The sequence below is a fragment of the Pipistrellus kuhlii genome, unplaced genomic scaffold, assembly GCF_014108245.1.
Source record: "Pipistrellus kuhlii isolate mPipKuh1 unplaced genomic scaffold, mPipKuh1.p scaffold_m20_p_2, whole genome shotgun sequence".
Taxonomy (NCBI): domain Eukaryota; kingdom Metazoa; phylum Chordata; class Mammalia; order Chiroptera; family Vespertilionidae; genus Pipistrellus; species Pipistrellus kuhlii.
The window spans coordinates 76,924,689-76,947,001 of NW_023425515.1; the positions used below are offsets into that span (position 1 = coordinate 76,924,689).

Consider the following 22,313-nt stretch of genomic DNA (forward strand, 5'->3'; position numbering starts at 1 on the left):
TTCTTTTTCCATTGACCCACTTTCATATACTAGGTAGGTACAATATAAACGAGAAAGATATGTTAACTACATTCTTAGAACTTTCTAGAGAAGGATATTGCTTCTATGAGTTATAGTATATATAAAGGCATGCCTCCTATGAAATTATCTCTGTTTAATAAATACATTTAATAAAGATGTGCCGAGTAGCAGAGAGTATTTTGCTAGTCACTTTGGGTGAGACTGAAATGAATAACATGCCTGCTTTCCTAATTGGAAAATATTAGGCAAAAAGGAATAAGTATTAGTTGTGCATAATTAAATGAAGAAAAAAAAATTCTTCAAACTTTACAACACATATGAATCATCTATGGCTTGCCTTCATGTCTGGAGAAATACTGATTCAGTAGTTTCAAAGTGTAGGCAAGGCCTGTGTTTTTAAGAGGCTGTGGGGGATGCTGACCATGTTGGTCATGAACCCCACTGTGAGCAGAAGCGGGTAGGGAAGACAAAGTGCTGATGAGCAGGGAGCCCCAATTATCACTAGAGAAACTAAGGGGAGAGGTCATGCATAAATTGAGCTTTAAAAGATGTATCAATTTTTGATTCAACAAGAAAAAATAATTGATGTTTCAAAGAATTTACATAATCAAAATATTAAGCTATATTCACCAAAATGTGCTTCACTAACATTGCACCTTATAGCACTTCGCTAGTCTGAGGTAATGCTCAAGGAAGACAATATATTGCTTTTGAGAAACAGATGGAAAACAGGAGGTGCATTAGTTAACCTCAATAGGCCTGAGTCTCCTCATCTGTTACTTGGGAAAGTAAGAGTACCGATGCATAGCTTTGTTGTTGGGCTAAAAATGAACAAGTTTCAGTAAAATCTTTAGCAAAGTCCCTGGCACGTGGTGAAGCTTCAAGAAACATTAGCTTGCTACTCCCACACTCTGTGGGAAATGGCATCCATCAAAGCACAGAGGAAGAAAATATATGTTCCGGAAGAACAGTTTCTGGTGTAAAAATACAACAGATTATGTGGAGACATATAATGAGAGAGGATGAGAAAAGGGTTAAATCACTACTTAGAGGTATATCCCATACCTCTGAGTTTTATCCCGTAGAGGAAAAAGTTATATGTGGTTTTAAGGACCTTGGAAAATGTAACCCTTCTTGACATTTTCACTGAAGTGAGCTGTGCAGAAAGAGTACTGCGAGAGGAGCTGTGAGAGAGGTAGAGCTTACACTGGGCTTTGAAAACTGCATGAAACTGTATATAAGCGAGCACAGAGAAGGGGGGCACACAGCCTTCTTAGGATGCCTCCACCCTGAGGTGGTCAATGACTTCTATCGGTGAAGAAAAATAAATCAAGTGAGAGCTGGGAGCCAGTTTAAGGAAGCCTTGGGAGTTAGTGGGAGACACTACTGTGCTCAGCATGCACTAGGGTAAAGCTGGTATAGAACCAGAAAAACAATAGAAAAGGTTACAGTCAGCGTAGATGAGAGGCCTTGACTTGGAACTTTCCCCTTTCTTTTCTCTCTCACACATTCACATTCACTCCTTCACTCATACTTTACAGTGTGTGTGTGGTGTTTTTTTTTGGTTTTTTTCTCAGCAAAAATTTGAAAGGTCTTTTTTCATATTTAAATTCAGAAGGTCTAATGCCAGGCTAATATTGCCCTTTTTTCTGTCAATGCATTCAAACTTAAAAATAATATTTTAAATCTCCCAAATTAACATATTTGCACCTGCCTAGACAAAGTTTGGGTTTTAAAGAGTCAAGATTTAAAATAATACCTCTGCAGTTTGATGAAAACAGAATTATACATGTGGCAATTAGCAAAATCTATTCAAGATGCCAAAGAGAATCATTGAGCACACTTTATCTCTCTTAAAGAATACTTAGAATTAACATAAGTCAAACAAAGCTATATTCATAATCCAAAAAAAGGATACTATTTTAAAATTTCAGCTAACTGTCTTATCTCTGCTACCAAAACCTTGCTATTTTCTTTCCTTTGCCTAGAACTAAATTACTAATTATATGAATTTGCCATACGCTATAACTTGTATTGATGTCCACTGGATGGGAATCTTTCCTCCTTTTGTATATAAAATCACCTGGGCATACATGATCAATGCAAAATATATATAATATACTTTAGAACCTGAAATCTAACTGAAATTTTCAGGGTATTTTATGTGCCACAAAAATGGCACACACCAAAAAATGAAAGAAAATTCTTTCCATGCTGAAACTATTGTGTTTACTTACAAAATAGAAGGCACCAATACATGTCACCTTATTAAGATCTCCTGTTGAAATTAAAAGAGATTGATGACAACCATGAACTTACTGCATATTACTTCAACCAGGATTAAAATGGTGCATGCCAAAGTTGTTTCATCATAAGTGATTCATCACTCTTTTATAGAGAGGTAAGCAGTGAGCATATTTTAATGAAGTTCCTTAAAAGAGTGAATTCTAAAAAAGTGATTTTTTTTTTTTTTTTTTTAGAAAGACATAGCCAAGCTTGTGTTTAAGCTTGGAAGGAGAATCTTCTCATGAGCTATTCTGTATACAGACATACATGCTGTTGGATGGATCTCTGAGGCTACAGCCAAGCCCATCTCTTCAGTGGGGCTGTGCTCCCCACAATCTCAGAAGGTTGACTATAACTCTTGCAGTGTATTCTCTAATGTAGCACATAGTTACAGAGTCAAGCAAGTTATTTACAGAATGATTTTCCAAATCAAGTGCTGTCTATTTGCTTTCACTGTATAAATCTTATTAAAGTATTAAAACCTACACAAACAGAAAATGTGTTTTGGAAAAATGCATAAAGAAATATTTTAATAACAATGCTTACATTTTGAATTCTGCTCTTGTGCTTATATGTGCCTGCAAAACACACACACACACACACACACACACACACAATTTGTTAGAATAACAAATTCAACTTCTAAATATAAATATATTAAAAAATTCTGTTAAGATTGGCTGATTAAATAACCCACACACTACCTTTAGCTTGGCTTGCACTGATTCTCAACAAAATGTTTTGGTCGTCAGCTCACAGCGCTGCACTGGGAAAGTGTGTTGTCCACACTGCACACTAGTCACCCGTAAGATGACAGAAGCCTCCCACTGCAACATTTGCTCACCTTGGACTTGCTGGTTATGGCCTCTTTACTTGTTTGTCATTCAGGTTTTTAATCTAAGCTTTCCTCTGGATCCAAACTAGACTAAAGCGCAAGTTGCCGCTCTTAAGCATAAAAAAGTGAGATTATTTGAAGTTTTTCATTTTATTTCGAACATGTTATTCTAAACACAAGAAAAGTAAGTAAGTGGCATTCAGCTATTTCAACAATTAAGTCAGTTAGAAAAGTTATATGTTTCCTTAAATTATCTAGAAGTTTCCATTAATTAATCTTTTAGTGTATTAGTTGTGTGTGTGTGTGTGTTTTTTTTTAATTCCTGAGCTTTGTTCCATGTCACTGTTCATTTCAGTTAGTCCATATACTTAAAAGTTAATATATTTATATTAATAACAAATAAAATACCTTTAATTCGTATTTTCCTATATTATACCTATACAACTCATTCTAAAGAAACAACTGGGGCTAATTTGAACTTTTTATTTAGAAGAAAGTGTGAATTAATAAGTATTGTTCATCTTTGCTTAATGCCATGTTGAATCACTAGATAGTTAGATTTGAACCCTAATATTTTAACACTCAAACACTTAGCTTTTTTATTAGAAAGCTTTCATTATCTTTATCCAGATAGTGTTTTAGACTGATTAGTTTTGCTCTCACATTGACGTGGTAATCATAGATTGAAGATTCTCATCTTGACCCTACTCAGCCATTTGATAAATGGTGCCATCCATCACAGAGGGAATCAAGAAAAGAATAAAGTTGATTGAATATTATGTTCATTATTATTAAGGGACACTTTTATCATTAGCACTTGATTTATAATATACATAAAGAAACTAATAGTGTACCTAATTTTAATAGAGTACTCAATAAATGTTTGCCTTTCTTCCTTTCTAACTCTCTTCCATTGGCTAAAACACCCTTACTATCATTATAAAGAATTTATTAAATGAAGATAGAACGGAAAGCTTATTGTCAACTGCAAAGCACTATTCAAACTTAGCATTTGTTACTATTGTTGCTAAAAATAAATCAAATTAAGAGAAATATTATAATTAAAAAAATTCTCTACGATTGGTAAAACGTAAAGTGGCTCTGACTTTAAATGAGAGAAATATGAACCATAATTGTATACACTTAATATAAAATCAAACTACTGGAGAGATTCCATCATAGCAAATCATTATAGAGTTTGAAGAAAGGTAAATGTTATTATAAACTAGAGACCCAGTGCAAGATTTGTGCACTGTTGGGATCCCTCAAGCTGGCCTGTGACCTCTCGCAATCTGGGACCCCATCGAGGGATGTTGGATTATAGGTTTTTGCCAGATCCCCACAGGCCAGGCTGAGGGATCCTACTGGGCCAATGATGCCTGCCGCTCATGCTCATCCAGGCCCTCCTGTGTCTGCTGCAGGCTCACACCCAGTAAGTCCCAATTGGTGCCCATTGGTTAGCTGAGCAATGCTCCTTCTGTGGGAGTGCACAGGCCATGAGGGAGCAGCTCCTGTGTTGAGCATATGCCCCCTGGTGGTCAGTGCATATCATAGCGACTGGTCGACTGGTTGTTTGATCAGTCCTTCAGTTGCTTAGCCATATATATTGAATCATAAACTCTTTAAGTTAAGTATCACAGTTTCAAATTCTCTATATTCAACACTAGTAAAATGAATTCAAGTAGAAGTTCTTGTCCTATCCATTGTTATAAATGAAATTAGTGTGCCTAAACTATAATTTGAAATCATAAGGCTATGAAAGTTGAATAACTTATAAAGCTGAAGATACATGGTATTCTTTTTTTAAAAACATTTTTTAATGGAAAGCTTTCTCCCTGCCTACTTTTTGTAACTAGCAAACTTCTTAGTTGAACATCCTGGCTGGGAATGTTTGTAGCCAAGTTGGTTACTCAGTGTCCTGTGATCTGTCTACTGTTTAATTATCCTGACCTGACTGAGATATCTATAGGAGCAGATGCCTTTCCTCCTTCTCTGTGTTTCCATAGTTTAAATCCGGAGTCCCCCTTTTCAGCTCTCCTGTTTACAAAGCCTTGTTTTCTGGAGAAGCAATTTGTTAAGAGAGAATATGATTAATATTTTATGAACTAAGAGAAGTAAATTTTAGTGTTTTCTTGAGACTTTTTATCATTTTAAAAATATACAATTTAATTTTAGAAATAATCTAATTTTTCATTATATACGTAAATATTAAATAAAAATAAGGCAACATGAAGCATAACATTATTTTTAAAAATCATACTATTTTCCGATTGTCTCCTCTTACCCTTCATGCTGCTATTTCGTAATACCATTAGTTCCATGTGGGTAGTAAATATCAGAATCGCTAAAAATCAATTTTTAAAAGTATATATTAAATTATAAAACAATGTCACTGGGTTTCATATAGATTAAGTATTTTAGAATTTGCAGAATGTTGTAAAGATTTTCATTTGACTTTATAAACAATATGCATCCTGTGTCAAATGCCTCAATATTAAGGCTGCAGGTACTTTACCAACTTAAAACAGCACCAATAATTTAATAAATATTCTCAATCTATGTACATGAATATTACTCTATTCCAGTATAGGTGAAGCTTAAGCAAAAAATTTAAATATGAAAAATAATTCTGTATTAAGATATTAATATATGCTAAAATATGACATAATTATGAATATCTTCACTTATGAATTTAATCCATTGTCATCTTAATAAGATCAAACATCAAAAATAAATTAACAATGCTTAAAATTTATTGCATTGGGGGATAAAGAAATATACATTTAAATACTAGATTGAAATCAAATGAAAATGTAAGTTAACACAAGTGTACCGTATTTTCTGGCGTATAAGATGACGCCCTAATTTTACAGTTAAAACATAGGTTTAGGCCTATATTCGCTGTATAAGCCTACCCCCCACTTCCGAGGCATCACCAGTTCTTTTCTTAATAGACCACCTCTCTGACTCTGGCCAATCTGAGCAGGCTTTTCACTAGGAACACAGTGTAGCTTCAGGTACATGTACACTGTGTTCTAGTAAAAAGCCTGCTCAGATTGGCCAGAGTCAGAGAGGCGGTCTATTAAAAAAAGAACTGGTGATGCCTCGGAAGTGGGGGGGTAGTCTTATACAGCGAATATAGGCCTAAACCTATGTTTTAACTATAAAATTAGGGGGTCGTCTTATACTCCGGAAAATACTGTAATTGTACTATTTGTTGCGTTATGTTTGTGATATCCCAAAGGTCAATATTCTAGGAAGCCTCAAGGCAGATGACTAGACTAGTCCATATTATTTTACAAATTGCAATCTATTCCACATTGCCCCATGCCACTTGCAGTCCAGTGTGAATAGAAGAAGTTATAAAATACCTGAGAAATTATCCCACTCCCATTCTTTATACATTCTTTACATATGTTAAATAACTTTAAATGAGGTCTCTCTTCAGCTGCCCTATTGACATATGACTATTGATTGATTCTTTGTTGAGGGGGCTGCCTTGTGCATTGTAGGATGTTCAGTAGCATCTTTGGCCTCTACCCAGTAAATTATATTAGCATCCTCTCAACTGTGACAGCCAAAAATGTCCCCAGACAATGCCAAATATCCCCTACGGAGAAATACATCTTTGCTTGAGAGCTCCTGCTTTAGATGATATGAGATAAACTTTGATTTTCAAGGGAGAATAATTAAAAAATGTTCAGGATTCACCTACGACTCTATGTAGATTAAGTAAAATTAACCTTTTTCCTTTTTTTCCCTCACTATTCACAAACTTTCAGTGGATACTTTTATTTCAGTACTAATATGAGCTAATCTTCTGATACCTGGGTTTTTGTAATTATAACAGCATCCTTCTGAGCTTTTATTCTATTTTTTTTTGTTTTGTTTTGTTTTCGTTAATCCTCCCTCAAGGATATTTTTTCCATTGATTATTAGAGAGAATGGAAGGTAGGGGGAGAGATGAGAGAGATACATCAGTGTGAGAGAGACATATTCATTGGTTGCCTTCCACTTGTGCCTAGATCAAGACTGGGATTGAGCCAGCAACCAAGGTATATACCCTCGAGTGAATCCAAACTGAACCTGTGACCTCTCAGTCCACAGACTGATGCTCTAAACTAGGGGTGTCGAACTCAATCAGAGAAGGGGCCAAAATCTAAAATCCAGCCTAAATCCCGGGCCGAATGGTTTACTGAACAGTCATAAACTGTCATTGTGATGGAAATGCAGCGGAGTGCAGTGATGACAGCGCAGTGCAGGCCACATTGCAAGGCCTGGCGGGACGGATTTGGCCCGCGGGCCTTGTGTTTGACACATGTGCTCTAAACAATTAAGCCAAACTGTCTAGGACTCCCTTTGAGATTTTTCCTCTACTTTTTTTTTTTTTTATGTTTTCTTTTATTTTCCTTTCTTTTTTCATTAATGCCTTTTTTTTTTTTAAAGCGGATAACTTCCGCCAGAACCGGTTTGGCTCAATGGATAGAGCATCGGCTTGGGGATTGAAAGGTCTCAGGTTTGATTTCGGTCAAGGGCATGTACCTTGGTTGCGGGCATATACCCAGTAGGGGGTGTGCAAGAGGCAGCTGGTCGATGACTCTCTCTCTCATCGATGTTTCTGGCTCTCTATCTCTCTCCCTTCCTCTCTGTACAAAATCAATAAAATATATTTAAAAAAATAAAAAAAATAAAGAGGATAACTTCCTAATACTAATGAAACTTAAATTAAACGTATACATTTAGCAACAATTGATTTATCAGATGAAAGCATCAATGACCAAATATTTTACTAAGAAATAAGTGTTTACTCCAAAAGGAAACGTTACCTACAGCTCCAAAAACATAAATGTCACTGGCATAATGAGACATTGGATAAGATAAGAGTCCTTGCAGGACCAATTTCGTTATGAAATAGGGTAAAAAAAGAAGCCAAGGTACATCCATTTTAACTTAGATATACTTCATGATCACGTTCTCTACCTTCAAGCTGAACACCTATAGATTTGAGATCCTGAAAAGCGGACACATTGAATATACAAGAGTTATTTTCCATTGCAGAATTTATTTGTACTTTGCTCCTGTTAGACCACAACAATATCTCTTCCTCCCCCATCTTTCTCCTCAACAAATTTAAGCTCATAAATTACTTGACAGGTTGTTTTCTTTTTCTTTTTCAGGTTCAGAAATTTACCTTCTAGTTTATATGTGGGATTGGGGAATCATTTTAAAATTTCAGATGCTTTCCATATAATTGACAAACACATTCTTCAATAGCTATCCAAAAATTTGGATTTCATGAGATAAAATGCTACATTTGGCATACTTCTTGCTAGTCACAGGAAAACTATTCTAATGCAACTGTTGTAAATGAATTACATCTTGAAATCAATCCACAATTTATATTTTGGTTAGTAAAATGCTACTTGGTGCTTAAAATATAAAGCACACATATTTACTACACAAATCATTTACAAATATCTTTTCAAATATTTAAAAATAATTAAAATGAAGTATTTTTATATCTACATGTAAGCTTTCCAGATATTTATGTATCTGAGAAGTCTCCAATTGCCAGAGTCACAGCATAAGGAGTGTCTGAGAGTTCTCTCCATTCCAAACTTAACATCATCAGAAGTTAATGTTTATTCTCCATATCTTCACTGTCAGACCGAGAACCAGTTCCTCTCAGTGCAGATGTCTCATCTATTTTTAACTCAGTAATTTGGGGTGTAGGGAGATTTATGGTTAGTTGCTCCATTTGGATTTAAAATTTTAGTAGTAATCAGGAGTCTTGGTTTCTGGGCTCAGCTTTGATCCTACTATTAATTTTTGACAAAGTTTCTTAACCCCTCTGCTGATACCTTGTCATGGACAAACTGAGGATTATGAGAAACATAAAGCATGACTTTATATTGTCTTATCTATCTCTAACAGATGTGCTGACTTATGAACCTTAGCTGTTACAACTTTCAAATTTCTGTCTAAAACCATAAAGGATACTGGAATTTTCAATGTTCATTATTTAGGATTCTTAAAGATGATCCTAGCTTTAAACTAAACTGAATATCTTATTGGGTGTCATATCTGATTTTATTTGTATGTAATTTTTTTACAGAAAGTTTAAAAAAGGAAAGTGAAAATAATGATACTAGGGATTCTGTGGGCAGAGGCATTACTTAATTGTTAAACTCTAATCCAGGATTAGTTAAAGTAGTCCAAAACCTAGTTCAGTTTGGCCATAAACAGCAGTTACAGTAGGAATCACGCAGTAAACCTGTTCTCAAAAAGATCCTGCTGTTCAGTTCTCTAAGCTTAATGAAGTTAGACAGTTCAAATGAGATCCTTGGCTAAAAGCCCGGGTTTTTCAAACTTTTAAATGAAGTCAACTCATTCACTATGGGTTAGGGGGCTCTAAGGTTGATTTCTAAAGAAAGGAAGTATAATTACTGAAATCTCTAGACATTGAGGGATAATATCTAATATTTGCCCCAATTTTTCTCTAATTACATATACAAATCTCTCCTTGCTGAATTAGGAAATGCTTTGCCGATCCACAGTTCATGTTTACTGCCGGTGAGCTCTGTCAAGTCATACTTAGAGTGACAAAGGACTTTAGAGAGTGTTATCTTAGTAAACCCAAAGTAATTGAGTGTTTAACCTGGAGACAAATATTGGCTTCTCAGGTTGGAAGTGGAGCTGTGGAGATAAATCATTCTATGCAATAGCATCTATCTATTGCAGGGACTGACCTCAACTCCCTGCAGACAACAAGGTGAAGGGCGATCCAAGAAGACTCCCAGAGGAAGCATCTGTCCTTACCCCCAGTAGTTCAAATTTAAAAGCCACTGAGAATTGTTTCAGCAGATGTTTGATTGCCATAGTGATCAGAGACAAATGATCTTCTTGGTAGCAAAAGCCCATCCCTTGAAGTTTTGAGATTTTTCAACATTATGTGAAATGCTTAAGAATTTCTTGAAATCCAGAAAATCTTCACATTGCATTCTAAGTAACTAGATGTCTATCTAGGAAATGAAATATAAATAGCATTTCTGATACTTTCAGGCTACAAATTCAAACACAAAAAACTCATGTTAATTTCATAATAAAATATAAAATTAGGTAGTTTGATGTATAATGTCTCCTTTTAACAAAAAACAATGCAAAAATTTCAGGATAAGGCTAAACATATATCCTAATATGAGTATAGTTCTTTTTCAAAGTTAAATGAAGTTGTAAATGTTAAACTTTGTGGTTTATATGTAATCAATCCTTTATTTATTTTTTAAAAGGTTACATGAATTCAATTGAATATCTGAATTTTTAGCCCTCTAAATACAATTTTCCAAAGAAACAATATTTTTAGCAAATAAGTAAAAAGTATCTATTCAATATAGCAAGAATATTATATATCTGTAATAGAAATAATAATATAGAAATATTAAGATTTACTTACTTAACCAAAGAAATAGTACCTAGTGTATTATAGGCACTTAAATATATACTGAGTGAATAAATGTTGCATTTTAGCAGAAATAGTTGCTTTTAGAGAGTGTATGTAATGTGTTTACCTACAAACTCTTCATTACTGTGTTGCACTCCAAAATTATAGTTATGATTCTCCAAATAAATCTGGAGATTACTTTAGATTATTTAAATTATTTTAACACAAAATGTTTTTGCTACCCATGTCACTGAAATGAAAAGTACTAGAACTCTCATTAAATTTTGATGCAATGTAGATAACTGAGACACTAAGTCTTCTAAAGTTATCTGATTTTTAAAAATATGTTTTTATTGATTTCAGAGAGGAAGGAAGAGGGAGAGAGATAAAAACATCCATGATGAGAGAGAATTATGGTGGATTGGCTGCCTGCTGCAAGTTCCCCATTGGGGATCGAGCCCACAACCCAGGCATGTGTCCTTGACAGAAATCAAACCCGGGAACTCTCAATTTGCAGACCGACACTCTATCCACTGAGCCAAACCAGCCAGGGCTAAAGTTATTTGATTTTTTTTAACTTGGCTTTACTTTGTAAAGCTACATAAGGCATATTCATACTGATTCTAAGAGAGTAAGAAATAAATTCAGGGTTGACACTATTTATTTTGGTTCAAGCTTAAAATGCATTACTATATGAAGGCTGCTGATTAGATACTTACTTATTGTTGTTTTTTTTTAATTCATGTGTAAATGACACATGACATATATTACTTATCAAAAATAATTGTCTTTTTGTATTACACCAGTTTTTGATGTTTAGAGTTTTTAGTCCTTAAGATCTACAGAACAAAGGCTCATATTATTTATTATTTATGTTCTTGGAATGGAGTTATTCTGAACAGTATTTAACAACTTAACTTTAAACCACTTAATTACATTTTGTGTTTCCTTTTAAGTCCTGCAAATGAAATTAGGTAAGGCAAAACTGTATCTGAAAATTCTGGCACCAACTGAGTAGAATCACAGAGCTAAAAATGCAATAAGTTAGTGTGGGTATTTAGGAAATGACTGCCTGGTGCATGATGAAGGGCAAAGGTGGAAGCAGGGGTGCCTGTTCCAAGGTGATAACTACAGTGACTTAACTAAAATGGGTCAGGGGGCAGAGGTGATTGAACAAGTCTGGGATATTTTTAAAATATAACTGATGGAATTTATTCTTGGCATAGTTAAGTGGGTGAGAGGACTCGAGACGACTCCCAGGTTTTGGCTCGAGCAACCAGTGAGAAGTGATAGCATTTATGGCAATTTAAGGTTGGGGAAGATCACTTTTCAGAATAAAAAATTATCAAATGTTCTGAACTGGATGTACTTAGATGCTCAAGAAACCTCCAAGTAGAGATATGGAATAAATAGTTGGATATACAAATTTGTGGCTCAGGGAAGGGGTACAGGCTGGAGATATAAATTTGGGAATCACCAGCATACAAACTGTATTTAAAGCAATGGCACTAGATTAAATCACATAAGATGTATCTGTTTGACATAGTACTAGAAGTACTAGCCATTGCAATTAGACAAGAAGAGGAAATAAAAGGCATCCAAATTGGAAAAGAAGTAAAGTTATCCTTATTTGCAGATGACATTATATTGTACATAAAAAAAGACTCCATCAAAAAACTTATAGACTTAATAAATGAATTCAGCAATGTAGCAGGATACAAAATCTATGGCATTTCTATATACCAATAGTGAACTTGCAGAAACAGAGACTAAAAAGGCAATCCCATTTACCATCACACCAAAAAAAGTAAGATACCTTGGAATAAACTTAACTAAGGAGGTAAAAGACCTATAAGTGGTAAACTACATGATACTTAAAAAAGAGATAGAGGAAGATGTAAACAGATGGAAGAACATACCATGTTCATGGATTGGTAGAACCAACATCATCAAAATGTCCATACTTCCCAAAGCAATCTATAGGTTCAATGCACTCTCCATTAAAATATCAATGGCATATTTCACTGACCTAGAAAAAACTCTTCAAAAGTTCATTTGGAAAAAAAAAAAATACCCCAAATAGCCACAGCAATCCTGAGAAAGAAGAGTAAAGTAGGAGGGATCTCAATACCAGATTTCAAGCTGTATTACAAAGCCACTGTTCTCAAAACAGCCTGGTACTGGCACAAGAACAGACATATAAATAAATGGAATAGAATTGAGAACCCAGATATCAACCCAAATCACTATGCTCAGTTAATATTTTACAAAGAAGGCACTAACACACAATGAAGTCAAGACAGTCTCTTCAATAAATGGTGTTGGGAAAATTGGACAGATATATGCAAAAGAATGAGACTAGATCACCAACTTACACCATACACAAAAATAAACTCAAAATGGAGACAGGACTTAAACATAAGTTGGGAAACCATAAAAATACTAGAAACATCCCCAGGCAACAAAATCTCAGACATATGCCAAAAGAACTTCTTCACTGATACTGCCCCTAGGGCAATGGAAGTTAAAGAGAAAATAAACAAATGGAACTACATCAAAATAATAAGCTTTATTACAGCAAAAGAAACCATCAACAAAACAATAAGAAAGCCCACTGTGTGGGAGAACATATTTGCAAGTGTTATCACTGATAAAGGCTTAATCTCCAATATCTACAGACAGCTTATATAACTTAATAAAGAGAAGATAAATGACCCAATTAAAAAATGGGCAATGGATCTAAATAGAATCTTCTCAAAAGAAGACAGAAGGAAGGCCAAAAGGCACATGAAAATATGCTCAAAGTCACTAATTATCCGAGAGATGCAAATCAAAACAACAATGTGGTACCATCTCACACCTGTCACAATGGCCAACATCAACAAATCAACAAAGGACAAGTGTTGGCGAGGTTGCAGAGAAAAAGGAACCCTCGTGCACTGCTGGTGGGACTGTAGACTGGTACAACCACTGTGGAGAATAGTATGGAGCCTCCTCAAAAAACTGAAAATGGAACTCTCATTTGACCAAGTAATCCCACTCCTAGTAATATATCCCAAGAAGCTAGAAACACCAATCAGAAAGGATATATGCACCCCTATGTTCATAGCAGCATAATTTACAATAGCTAGGATTTGGAAACAGCCTAGGTGCTCATCAGCAGATGATTGGTTCCAAAAACGATGGTACATCTACACAATGGAATATTATGCTGCCATAAAAAAGAAGGAATTCTCGTCATTCGCAGCAACCTGGATGGAAATGGAGAACATCATGCTGAGTGAAACAAGCCAGTCAATGAAAGAGAAACACCACATGACTTCACTTATTTATGGATGATAAAGACATATATAGATATAGAGACAGCAAAGCAACAGGCAGACTGTCAAATTACAGTGGGGAGCTTGGGGAGATCTGGGGGAGATAAGAGATCAAAGGAAGGACTTATATACATGCATATAAGTACAACCAATGGACACAAAACTCTGGGGAGAGATGGAATGTATGGGAGGGGGGGCAATGGCATATGTACAAAGATAATAATTTAATAAAAAAAATTAAAAAAAAGATGTATCTAAACAATACAAAAGAAGAGGGTCCAAAAATTATTGTGTAAAATAAGGTTTCTTTCTCCTATTACTATCACATAATGTCATTATCTTCTAAAACTTAAATAGGTTTTAATTGGACATAGAGCAATGTGACAAAGGACAGAACAATCTCATACAATAAAAAAATGCCAATTGGTATTTACATTTTGTGTTTTATATTCAAATTATTCATCTTCATAACAGAAAATTAAATAAAAAATCTAATATCAAGAATAAATCATTTGATTTTATCAAATTGCCCAAATCAATTTATGTGTCCCTAAAATGAATTTGGGGGCTTGAGAATTGGATTGGCTTTATACAAGGTAACTTAATTAGATAAAAGTCTAAATTTTCTCTATTATGGTATAAAACATCATATTTAGTACTATTATGTTAGAATTTTATATATCATCTATTTAAACATATGAATGTAAAGATGTTCATATGCGTAGATGCATTCATACATATATAAAAAATGCTAACCTGTTTAACATAAAATTTTGTAAGGGGAAATATTGAAAAATTATTCAGGGACAGAGAATTCTCACCAGTAATGCTATGGCTCTATTAGGATGAAGTAAAGTAAATTAGTAGTTTGGTACAAAAAATAAAACATATGCCATGATTATACTTAAATTCACATTATGAGGAACCAAAGAGAGAGAATTCATTTTTTTCTTTGCTTGCCTTTCTCAACAACAAAAATGTTTCGATGTTTTAAATTTTCAGAGCTAAGTGCTCCCATCATATCCATACCAAATAAAACCCTAGGCCTTTCCAGATGATCTGCAACCTTTAGCATGCAGCTGCATTTATGCTTCCAGGCTTTTTTTCCAAATGTCATATCACACAATGCTATATCGTAGATCACATTCTATAATACATCACTTAACTGCTAAAACATTTATTTAGTTTTTAAAGTGTTTCTGTTTTAGATAACAGTGGTTCTCATGGTGTTATCCAAGCATTCCTGCGTGTCCTCAAGAATATTTTAGGGTGCCTGTGAGACTGAACTATTTTCATAATAACACTAAATAAAATATTATAACATTTTTCATTCTCAATATCTCATAAATATACAGTGAAATTTTACAAAGGTACAGGATGTATAATTACATTGTACTAGAGGCCTGGTGCATGAAATTCATGCACTGGTGGGGCGGGGGGTGAGGGGGAGGTCCCTCAACCTGGTCTGCACCCTCTCACAGTCCACAGTCAGGAAAACCTTATGGGATGTCCAACTGACAGCTCCTGCCACCAACATTACACTCACTAGCCATGAGCCGGGCTTCTGGCTGAGCAGCACTCCCCCTCTGGGAACATACTGGCCAGCAGGGAGCAGCTCCTGCATTGAGAATCTGCCCCCAATGGTCAATGTGCATCATAGTAACTAATCATTCTGCCATTTGGTTGACTTGCATATTAGCCTTTTATTATATAGGATAATTGAAAGTGTCAATGTATGGAGTTTCTGCCTAAATCAATAGAGAGAAATGAAGAGAAATGACTGAAAGTGAAACTTAAAAATAATCTGATTTCATATCCAATATCTTTATGGAAAAGGAAGGACACAAAAAAAGGTGTACATTGCTGTGTTAGCTGGGACTCTTTCCTTTGAGCATACTATTGAAGACATCAGGAAGGGAAACTTGTGATAATGCTTAAAACAATACCAACAGCAGCACTGGGAAAGTTTGACAAGGTGTTTTAAGGTTTAAAGGCTAGGCATTTTCTAAAAAATATATTTTATTCATTATTCACATAGAGGAAGAGAGAGAGAGAGAGAGCCAGAAACATCGATGAGAGAGAAACATCAACCAGCTGCCTCCCGCACATCCCCTACTGGGGATGTGCCCGCAACCAACGTACATGCCCCCGACCAGAATCAAACCCGGGACCCTTCAGTCAGCAGACAGACACTCTACCACTGAGCCAAACCGGTTTCAGCAAGGCATTTTTTTTTGACATCTCAGATGCTTCTTCCAGTTGAAGAATTTCATTCTTCTATCCTGCCTGTCTATCACAGTTATGTTATTAGAATGAGAGCAGCAGACACTGTACATTCATTCTGTGGCACTGAATCCAATGTCACTCATGATTCTTTAGTGTAATTACACTCTTCCTGAAGCTGAATAAGAATATTTACTATCAGTATACGTATAGTGTTCCAAAAAATGTGTACACATTTTAACAGTTAGTAATACACTTAATTTTCATTTTTTTTCAGGTTTAACTGATTGGAAATAATGGGTGAAGCCAGGCTAATCTTTGAACAACTAAAGTTATCCTAAAGTGCCACTAAACTTTTTTTTTTTCAATGGAGATACATAGAAGATAAAGTTTTCAATACAAAACCAACAATAGTCAATGAATTAAAGGTTTACAAATATCAAACAAAATTATTCTTGATGTTTGAAATTCCATTGCTTCACATTATCAGCAGTGCTTGGCCCAGAATGGTCATTGGTTTGAAAACAGGCATTGACAAAAAAAAAGTATTCATTTCTGTAGATTTTCTAAAATTTTGAAATTGTACTGTATGTGCATAAATATTGACTCTATAATCATTCAAATTGTATATACATTTTTGTAATACCCTGTATATAAAATATGATACCATTTTATAAGTAATGCATTTAGTTGGGAATTTATAAAATATTAAAACTGGGGGTATTAAAATTATAAATGATTATTATATCTTTATTTTTAAAATATTATGCTAAGAAAGAAAATTTTCTCCAAGAAATAATATTTTAAAGAAATCTGCCAACAAATGTATTGTGAAATAATCAAATGCATTTCGCTCAAAAAGACACAAATTAAAACCATTAAATACAACTGGTCATAACTAATAGGTAAATACTAAAAATTATAAAGTCTAGTATTATCAGCAGTCTAATTAAATATCCTTTGGAAACAACTCAGACTCTGATACAAAAAAATCAATTTTAGGAATATTTTCCAGGTAAATTACTAGACTCATACAATTATGAATGCAGATGAATTATTTACACATTTGTATAATATATTTAAAAAGTGTATGCAATAATAACTTGTAACCTAATTAGGGGTTGATTGAAAAATTGTACAACTAAAAAATGGAATACATCAAACTATTAAACATGAAAAATATAAATATTTATTTTATAAACATTAGCTATGTTCAAGAAGTATATTGCTAAAAATAGAATTATATTCTTAAAGTAAAAATAGGCTAGTGTTATTATGAATAATTCCATGATATATATACTAGAGGCCTGGTGCACGAAATTCATGCACTTGGGGGGGATCCTTCAGCCCAGATTGTGAGAGGGCACAAGCCAGGACAAGGGACCCCACTGGTGCATGATTGAAACTGGGGAGGGACACAGGAGGTTGTCTAGCAGGGGAGGGACCATGAGAGGGCTCCAGGGCATGTCCAATCCATTTTACTTAGTCCCGATTGGCTGGATCCCAGCAGCGAATTAACCTACCAGTTGGAGCAACTTTCCCCTGGTGGTCAGTGCACATCATAGTGAGTGGCTGAGTGACCTTAGCATATCATTAGCATATTATGCTTTGATTTTATGGATGACTGGACACTTAGCATATTAGGCTTTTAATATATATATATATATATATATATATATATATATATATATATCACATATATATCCATTAGAGGCCAGGTGCATGAATTTGTGCATGGGGGGGAGGTCTGTCCAGCCTGTCCAGGAGGAAGGGGCATGGACAGTTGGCAGACCTGCCTGCTGGTCAAACTCCTGGTCAAGGGGAAAATTTGCATATTAGCATTTTATTATATAGGATATACACTGAGTGACCAGATTATTATATGTTTAGAGATCATGATAAGCTAGCCACTCAGTGTATATATAAAATAGAAAATAGTAGGATAAATCTGAAAGAATTGATTTACAAAACTACAAATGTTCTTTGTGGGTAGCACAACTATCAATGACTTTTCTTCTTTTTATTGCTTTGTTTTAAAATTTTTATAATATTAACATGTGTTTCCTATATAAATATTACTTTAAAAATGCTTTAAAACTATAAATATTGGAATGGGTACTAAGAATTTATACAATCTTCTTAAAAATTCCTCAAATATAAATATAAAAAATAAAAACACAGATTTCAAGCATATGAGAATCTTGCTACCCTTTTGAGGAAAACATTAAATCAATGTAGAGGACTTCAGAATTAAATTAGCATCCTCATGAATAGTGATATCTAGTTTCCTATACAAGTAACAATATTATAATGTTAAAGGATAAGTTTCCTTTTGGGGCAGAGGTAAATGACTAAGCATTGACATGATTTCTATCTTTGGGTGTAAACATAATACAAGGTGGAAAACAAAGATAGAAGAGGAGGAGTTACTCACTCTTGTTGTATAAGCAGCTTCTGGGTCATCTTCCAGAACACGTGAAAGTCCAAAATCAGAAACCTTACACACCAAGTTGCTGTTGATCAAGATGTTCCGAGCAGCAAGGTCTCGGTGAACATAGCCCATGTCTGAGAGGTACTTCATGCCAGACGCTATCCCTCGGAGCATCCCCACCAGCTGGATGACTGTGAACTGGGCATCATGTTTCTGGGAAGCATTTCAAATGTACAATTAAGATGTGTTGTTGTGTTGTGTTTCTTAAAGATATATTTTGGTTAAAATCTCACATATGGACTTGTAATAACACTGATTATACGTTTTAGTTCTAATCACTCCAGTCTAACATGATATGTAAATAAATGGAAACAAGGCTAAAACAAAATAGCATAAGTGTTACTACTAAATACTCTGTAACAAGAAATACCTCAGTATTCTTCAACTTTAAGTTCAAATCTAAACTATCATGTTTATGTGATATACTAACGCCTTAGAAATGTTCAGGAACAAGAATGTAAATGTATCTTGTGGCCATTGTAGTTTTATTTATTCAGTGGAGGCCCGGTGTGTGAATTTGTGCACAGGTGGGGTCCGGCTGGCCTGCCCTGATCAGGGCCAATTGAGATGGGTTGGACAGTCAGCCATACCCCCTGGTTAAAGTCCTGATAGAACTCCTGTTCCAGGGGACAATTTGCATGTTAGCCTTTTATTATATTGGATTTGTTTGTTCATTCTTCTTTCTAGTTTTCTGGATATTTCGTGAATTGTTTCAAATAAGGTGGATGTTATATTTTTAATTACTGTATATAATTATTTCAAAATTAGTAAAAAATATTTAGTAAATATGCATTTTTCTACCCAACCTTTACAAAATAGAAAATAATAGGACATAATGCTGGAGTTCTGGATTTAAAAAAGCTTCTAATCTTCTTGGATTAAAGTAGAAATATATAGTTTAAACCAGTGGTTGCCAACTGGTGGTTTGTGGACCACTGGTGGTCCATGAGGTCAGAAAGGTTGATGACTATTGGTTTAAAACATAGATAAATAAATGGATAGATACACACAATGAATGTAGTACACAAATACATGCATACATAAGTACAAAATTCTATGTCTAGTTATATCTATATGAACAATATTTTTAAAGAATATTTTTATGATTTTAATTACCTAATTTGAATAATTGCTTACTTTTGATATACGTTTGTGAAAATAATTTCTAATAAATTTATATTTGGATCACGAATATTAATAATGAAATTTCCCATTCATATAAAATTTAGAGTTTTCCTCCATAGTAATGAAATGTACTGTTTGTCTGTCTATTTATTTACAATCTGTCTATCTATCTATCTATCTGTCATCATCTATCTACCATCTGTCTCTATATATCCTACTAAAAGTTCTTTTTAGGATGGGGCTATTTTTTATTTTATCCCTTGCAGTTACTGGTGATTGATAGTGTTAAATTTTTGTATATGTTTTGTACATACTATTTGTTCCAAAATAATATATCTCAATTGAGAATATTTTGGCATTATAGAACATACCTATTTTCTGAGTGGACAGAAATATGTGAGAGATAGATGGTCTACTATCTTATAGCAGTCTAAGGTTATTTTAGATAAGAAAGGTTATAAGTCTTAAATCAATATTATTTATGTCTAACTTTAGGATTATTTTTAATTTTTATTTTAATCGATGTGAATTTTGGCAATACTAAAAAGCTGAAGAAGACTGAAGAAATTTGTTTAAAAAATATAAAACATTCACATGATAAAGATTCAAATTTATAGCCTTTCCTTTGCTATTCAGTCTACAAATTTTAGTTTTATTTTGAACTTTGATTATCTAAGTGGCACTGTATCAGAGGTTGTCTCCAACATTTTCAGTAATTCATTCTATATTTATGTATGTATGTACATAAATAGAGGAGAGAGATACCCATATGTATATAAAAATCTTCTACTTACACGTAAAAAACTGTCCAGGGAACCATTCTCCATGTATTCTGTGACAATCATAACTGGTTTACCTAGATATAATTATAAATTAAATATATACTCATTATTAGAGTAGAACAAATATGCAGTGAAGGTATATATTTTGATACACCTGATAAAATAAAAAAATTTTCCCTGCCTTCCTAATTTTGCAAAGTTGTAATTAAAAATTTAAATTTAAATTGTTTTAAAAAATTAAGATTTGTTTTCTGACTAAAAGCTCATAACCTATACTATCTAAATTGGCTTATTTGGCATGGATTTTCATGAACACAAAATATGACCCTTTCTTCACTTTAATTGCATCTTAGCTGGTCTAAAAAATCAAGTGTTTTTGCCTTCAAGCTCAAGATATAGCCAAGAATTCCACAATCACTTATACTTTCTACAAGTAGTTACAGAACTATGTGCTAGAAATTCCCTTGTGCTAGTCAGAAACAATTAAATCAAAGTCCCTGCCTTCATGGATTCAACATGTGAATTGCACAAAATAATTAAGACTAATAAGTATAATATTTTATCTGTATACATTTAACACATTAAAGATTATAAAATCCATGCTATGTTTGAAAGGAAAATAAAATTAAAATTTTTGTTGGCAGTAACTTGGAACAACCATTTTGGAATAAGTGGCCTTAAATGCTATTAAATTTTTTTAACAAGCATATAGATTCATTTAAATAGCTTTTATACAGTGTGCAAATTATGGTCTGATTATTTTATATGCTGTAACTTATTATTTATCATTTCCATTTACACATATGAAAATGAAGATCTAAAGAGGATAATGAAATTACTCTACACCACAACCTGAATATACTAGGTTGTTACTTTTGGAAATTCATCCTGAGAAAAACATTTAAGGTATATAAAAAGGCATTAAACACAAAGGTGTTAAATATACTAATATATTGATCTACAAATGAACAAATATTCAACTATTGGTAATGATTTAGACAATCGTGGGTTACAATTCTGTTTATTCTAAATTGAAATGATTGAAGACTAGCACTTTAAAAAATTGCTACATAATAATCTTATGTGAACAAAGCTGCAAACATATAACTCTACATGCATCATGACAACTATGAAAATAAGTAATATCAAACAAACATTTCAAATACAAAAAGACATATAAAATGGATATTTCTGATATATCAGAAATATTAGTATTAGTGATTTTCCCATATTTAGAATCATGTAGAATTACATTAGTACTTTGTATAATTACTTCACTTCATCTTCACATCACCCTTATGCTTTAGTAATATGTATTATTCCCTTTTTATTTTCTTAGCAGAAAGCATCATGGTTTAGGAAACTAGCTGAGGTCACACAGTTAGTACTGCAGCAGATCCCCAACATAGTTGTCCCTGATTCAAAGTTCACAAATACAGTATTACAACAGTATAATTCTCTCCATTTATTGTTGCTATGATTTTGTTTTAGTTATAAACCAATCATGTTACAGAAGAAGAAAAATCACCCCTCTTCCAGGTCTAGAAGATCTGAGTTAAAACTGAGTAATGATGGAAGACTTTGAGCAAATAGATTTTTCACAAACATCAATGCATGCTTAAGTGAAGAGCATATATAGCTTTTCCTTTTAAGATTCTACTATATGTTAAAGCTTACTTTGCCATTTTCATTAATGGAAACTAGCTTCTCTTTGATTTTTTTTTCCTGTCATAGGTGAAAACTATTAATTTATGCTACTTGTGAATTATGGATTAGTACTGTGAAGATT

At 33.7% G+C, this 22,313-nt stretch overlaps 1 protein-coding gene across 2 annotated transcripts in view; it reads right to left on the bottom strand.

Moving 5' to 3' along the window:
- EPHA3 (EPH receptor A3) overlaps positions 1–22,313 on the bottom strand; it is a 342,182-nt gene that overhangs the window by 23,791 nt on the left and 296,078 nt on the right. For both annotated transcript variants that reach the window (XM_036446292.2, XM_036446293.2), the window contains exons 12-13: positions 20,537–20,598; positions 18,561–18,770 (exon numbers count right to left, since the gene is read on the bottom strand). In XM_036446292.2, coding sequence (XP_036302185.1) covers positions 18,561–18,770; positions 20,537–20,598 — 272 coding nt within the window. The remainder of the gene's footprint in view (positions 1–18,560; positions 18,771–20,536; positions 20,599–22,313) is intronic.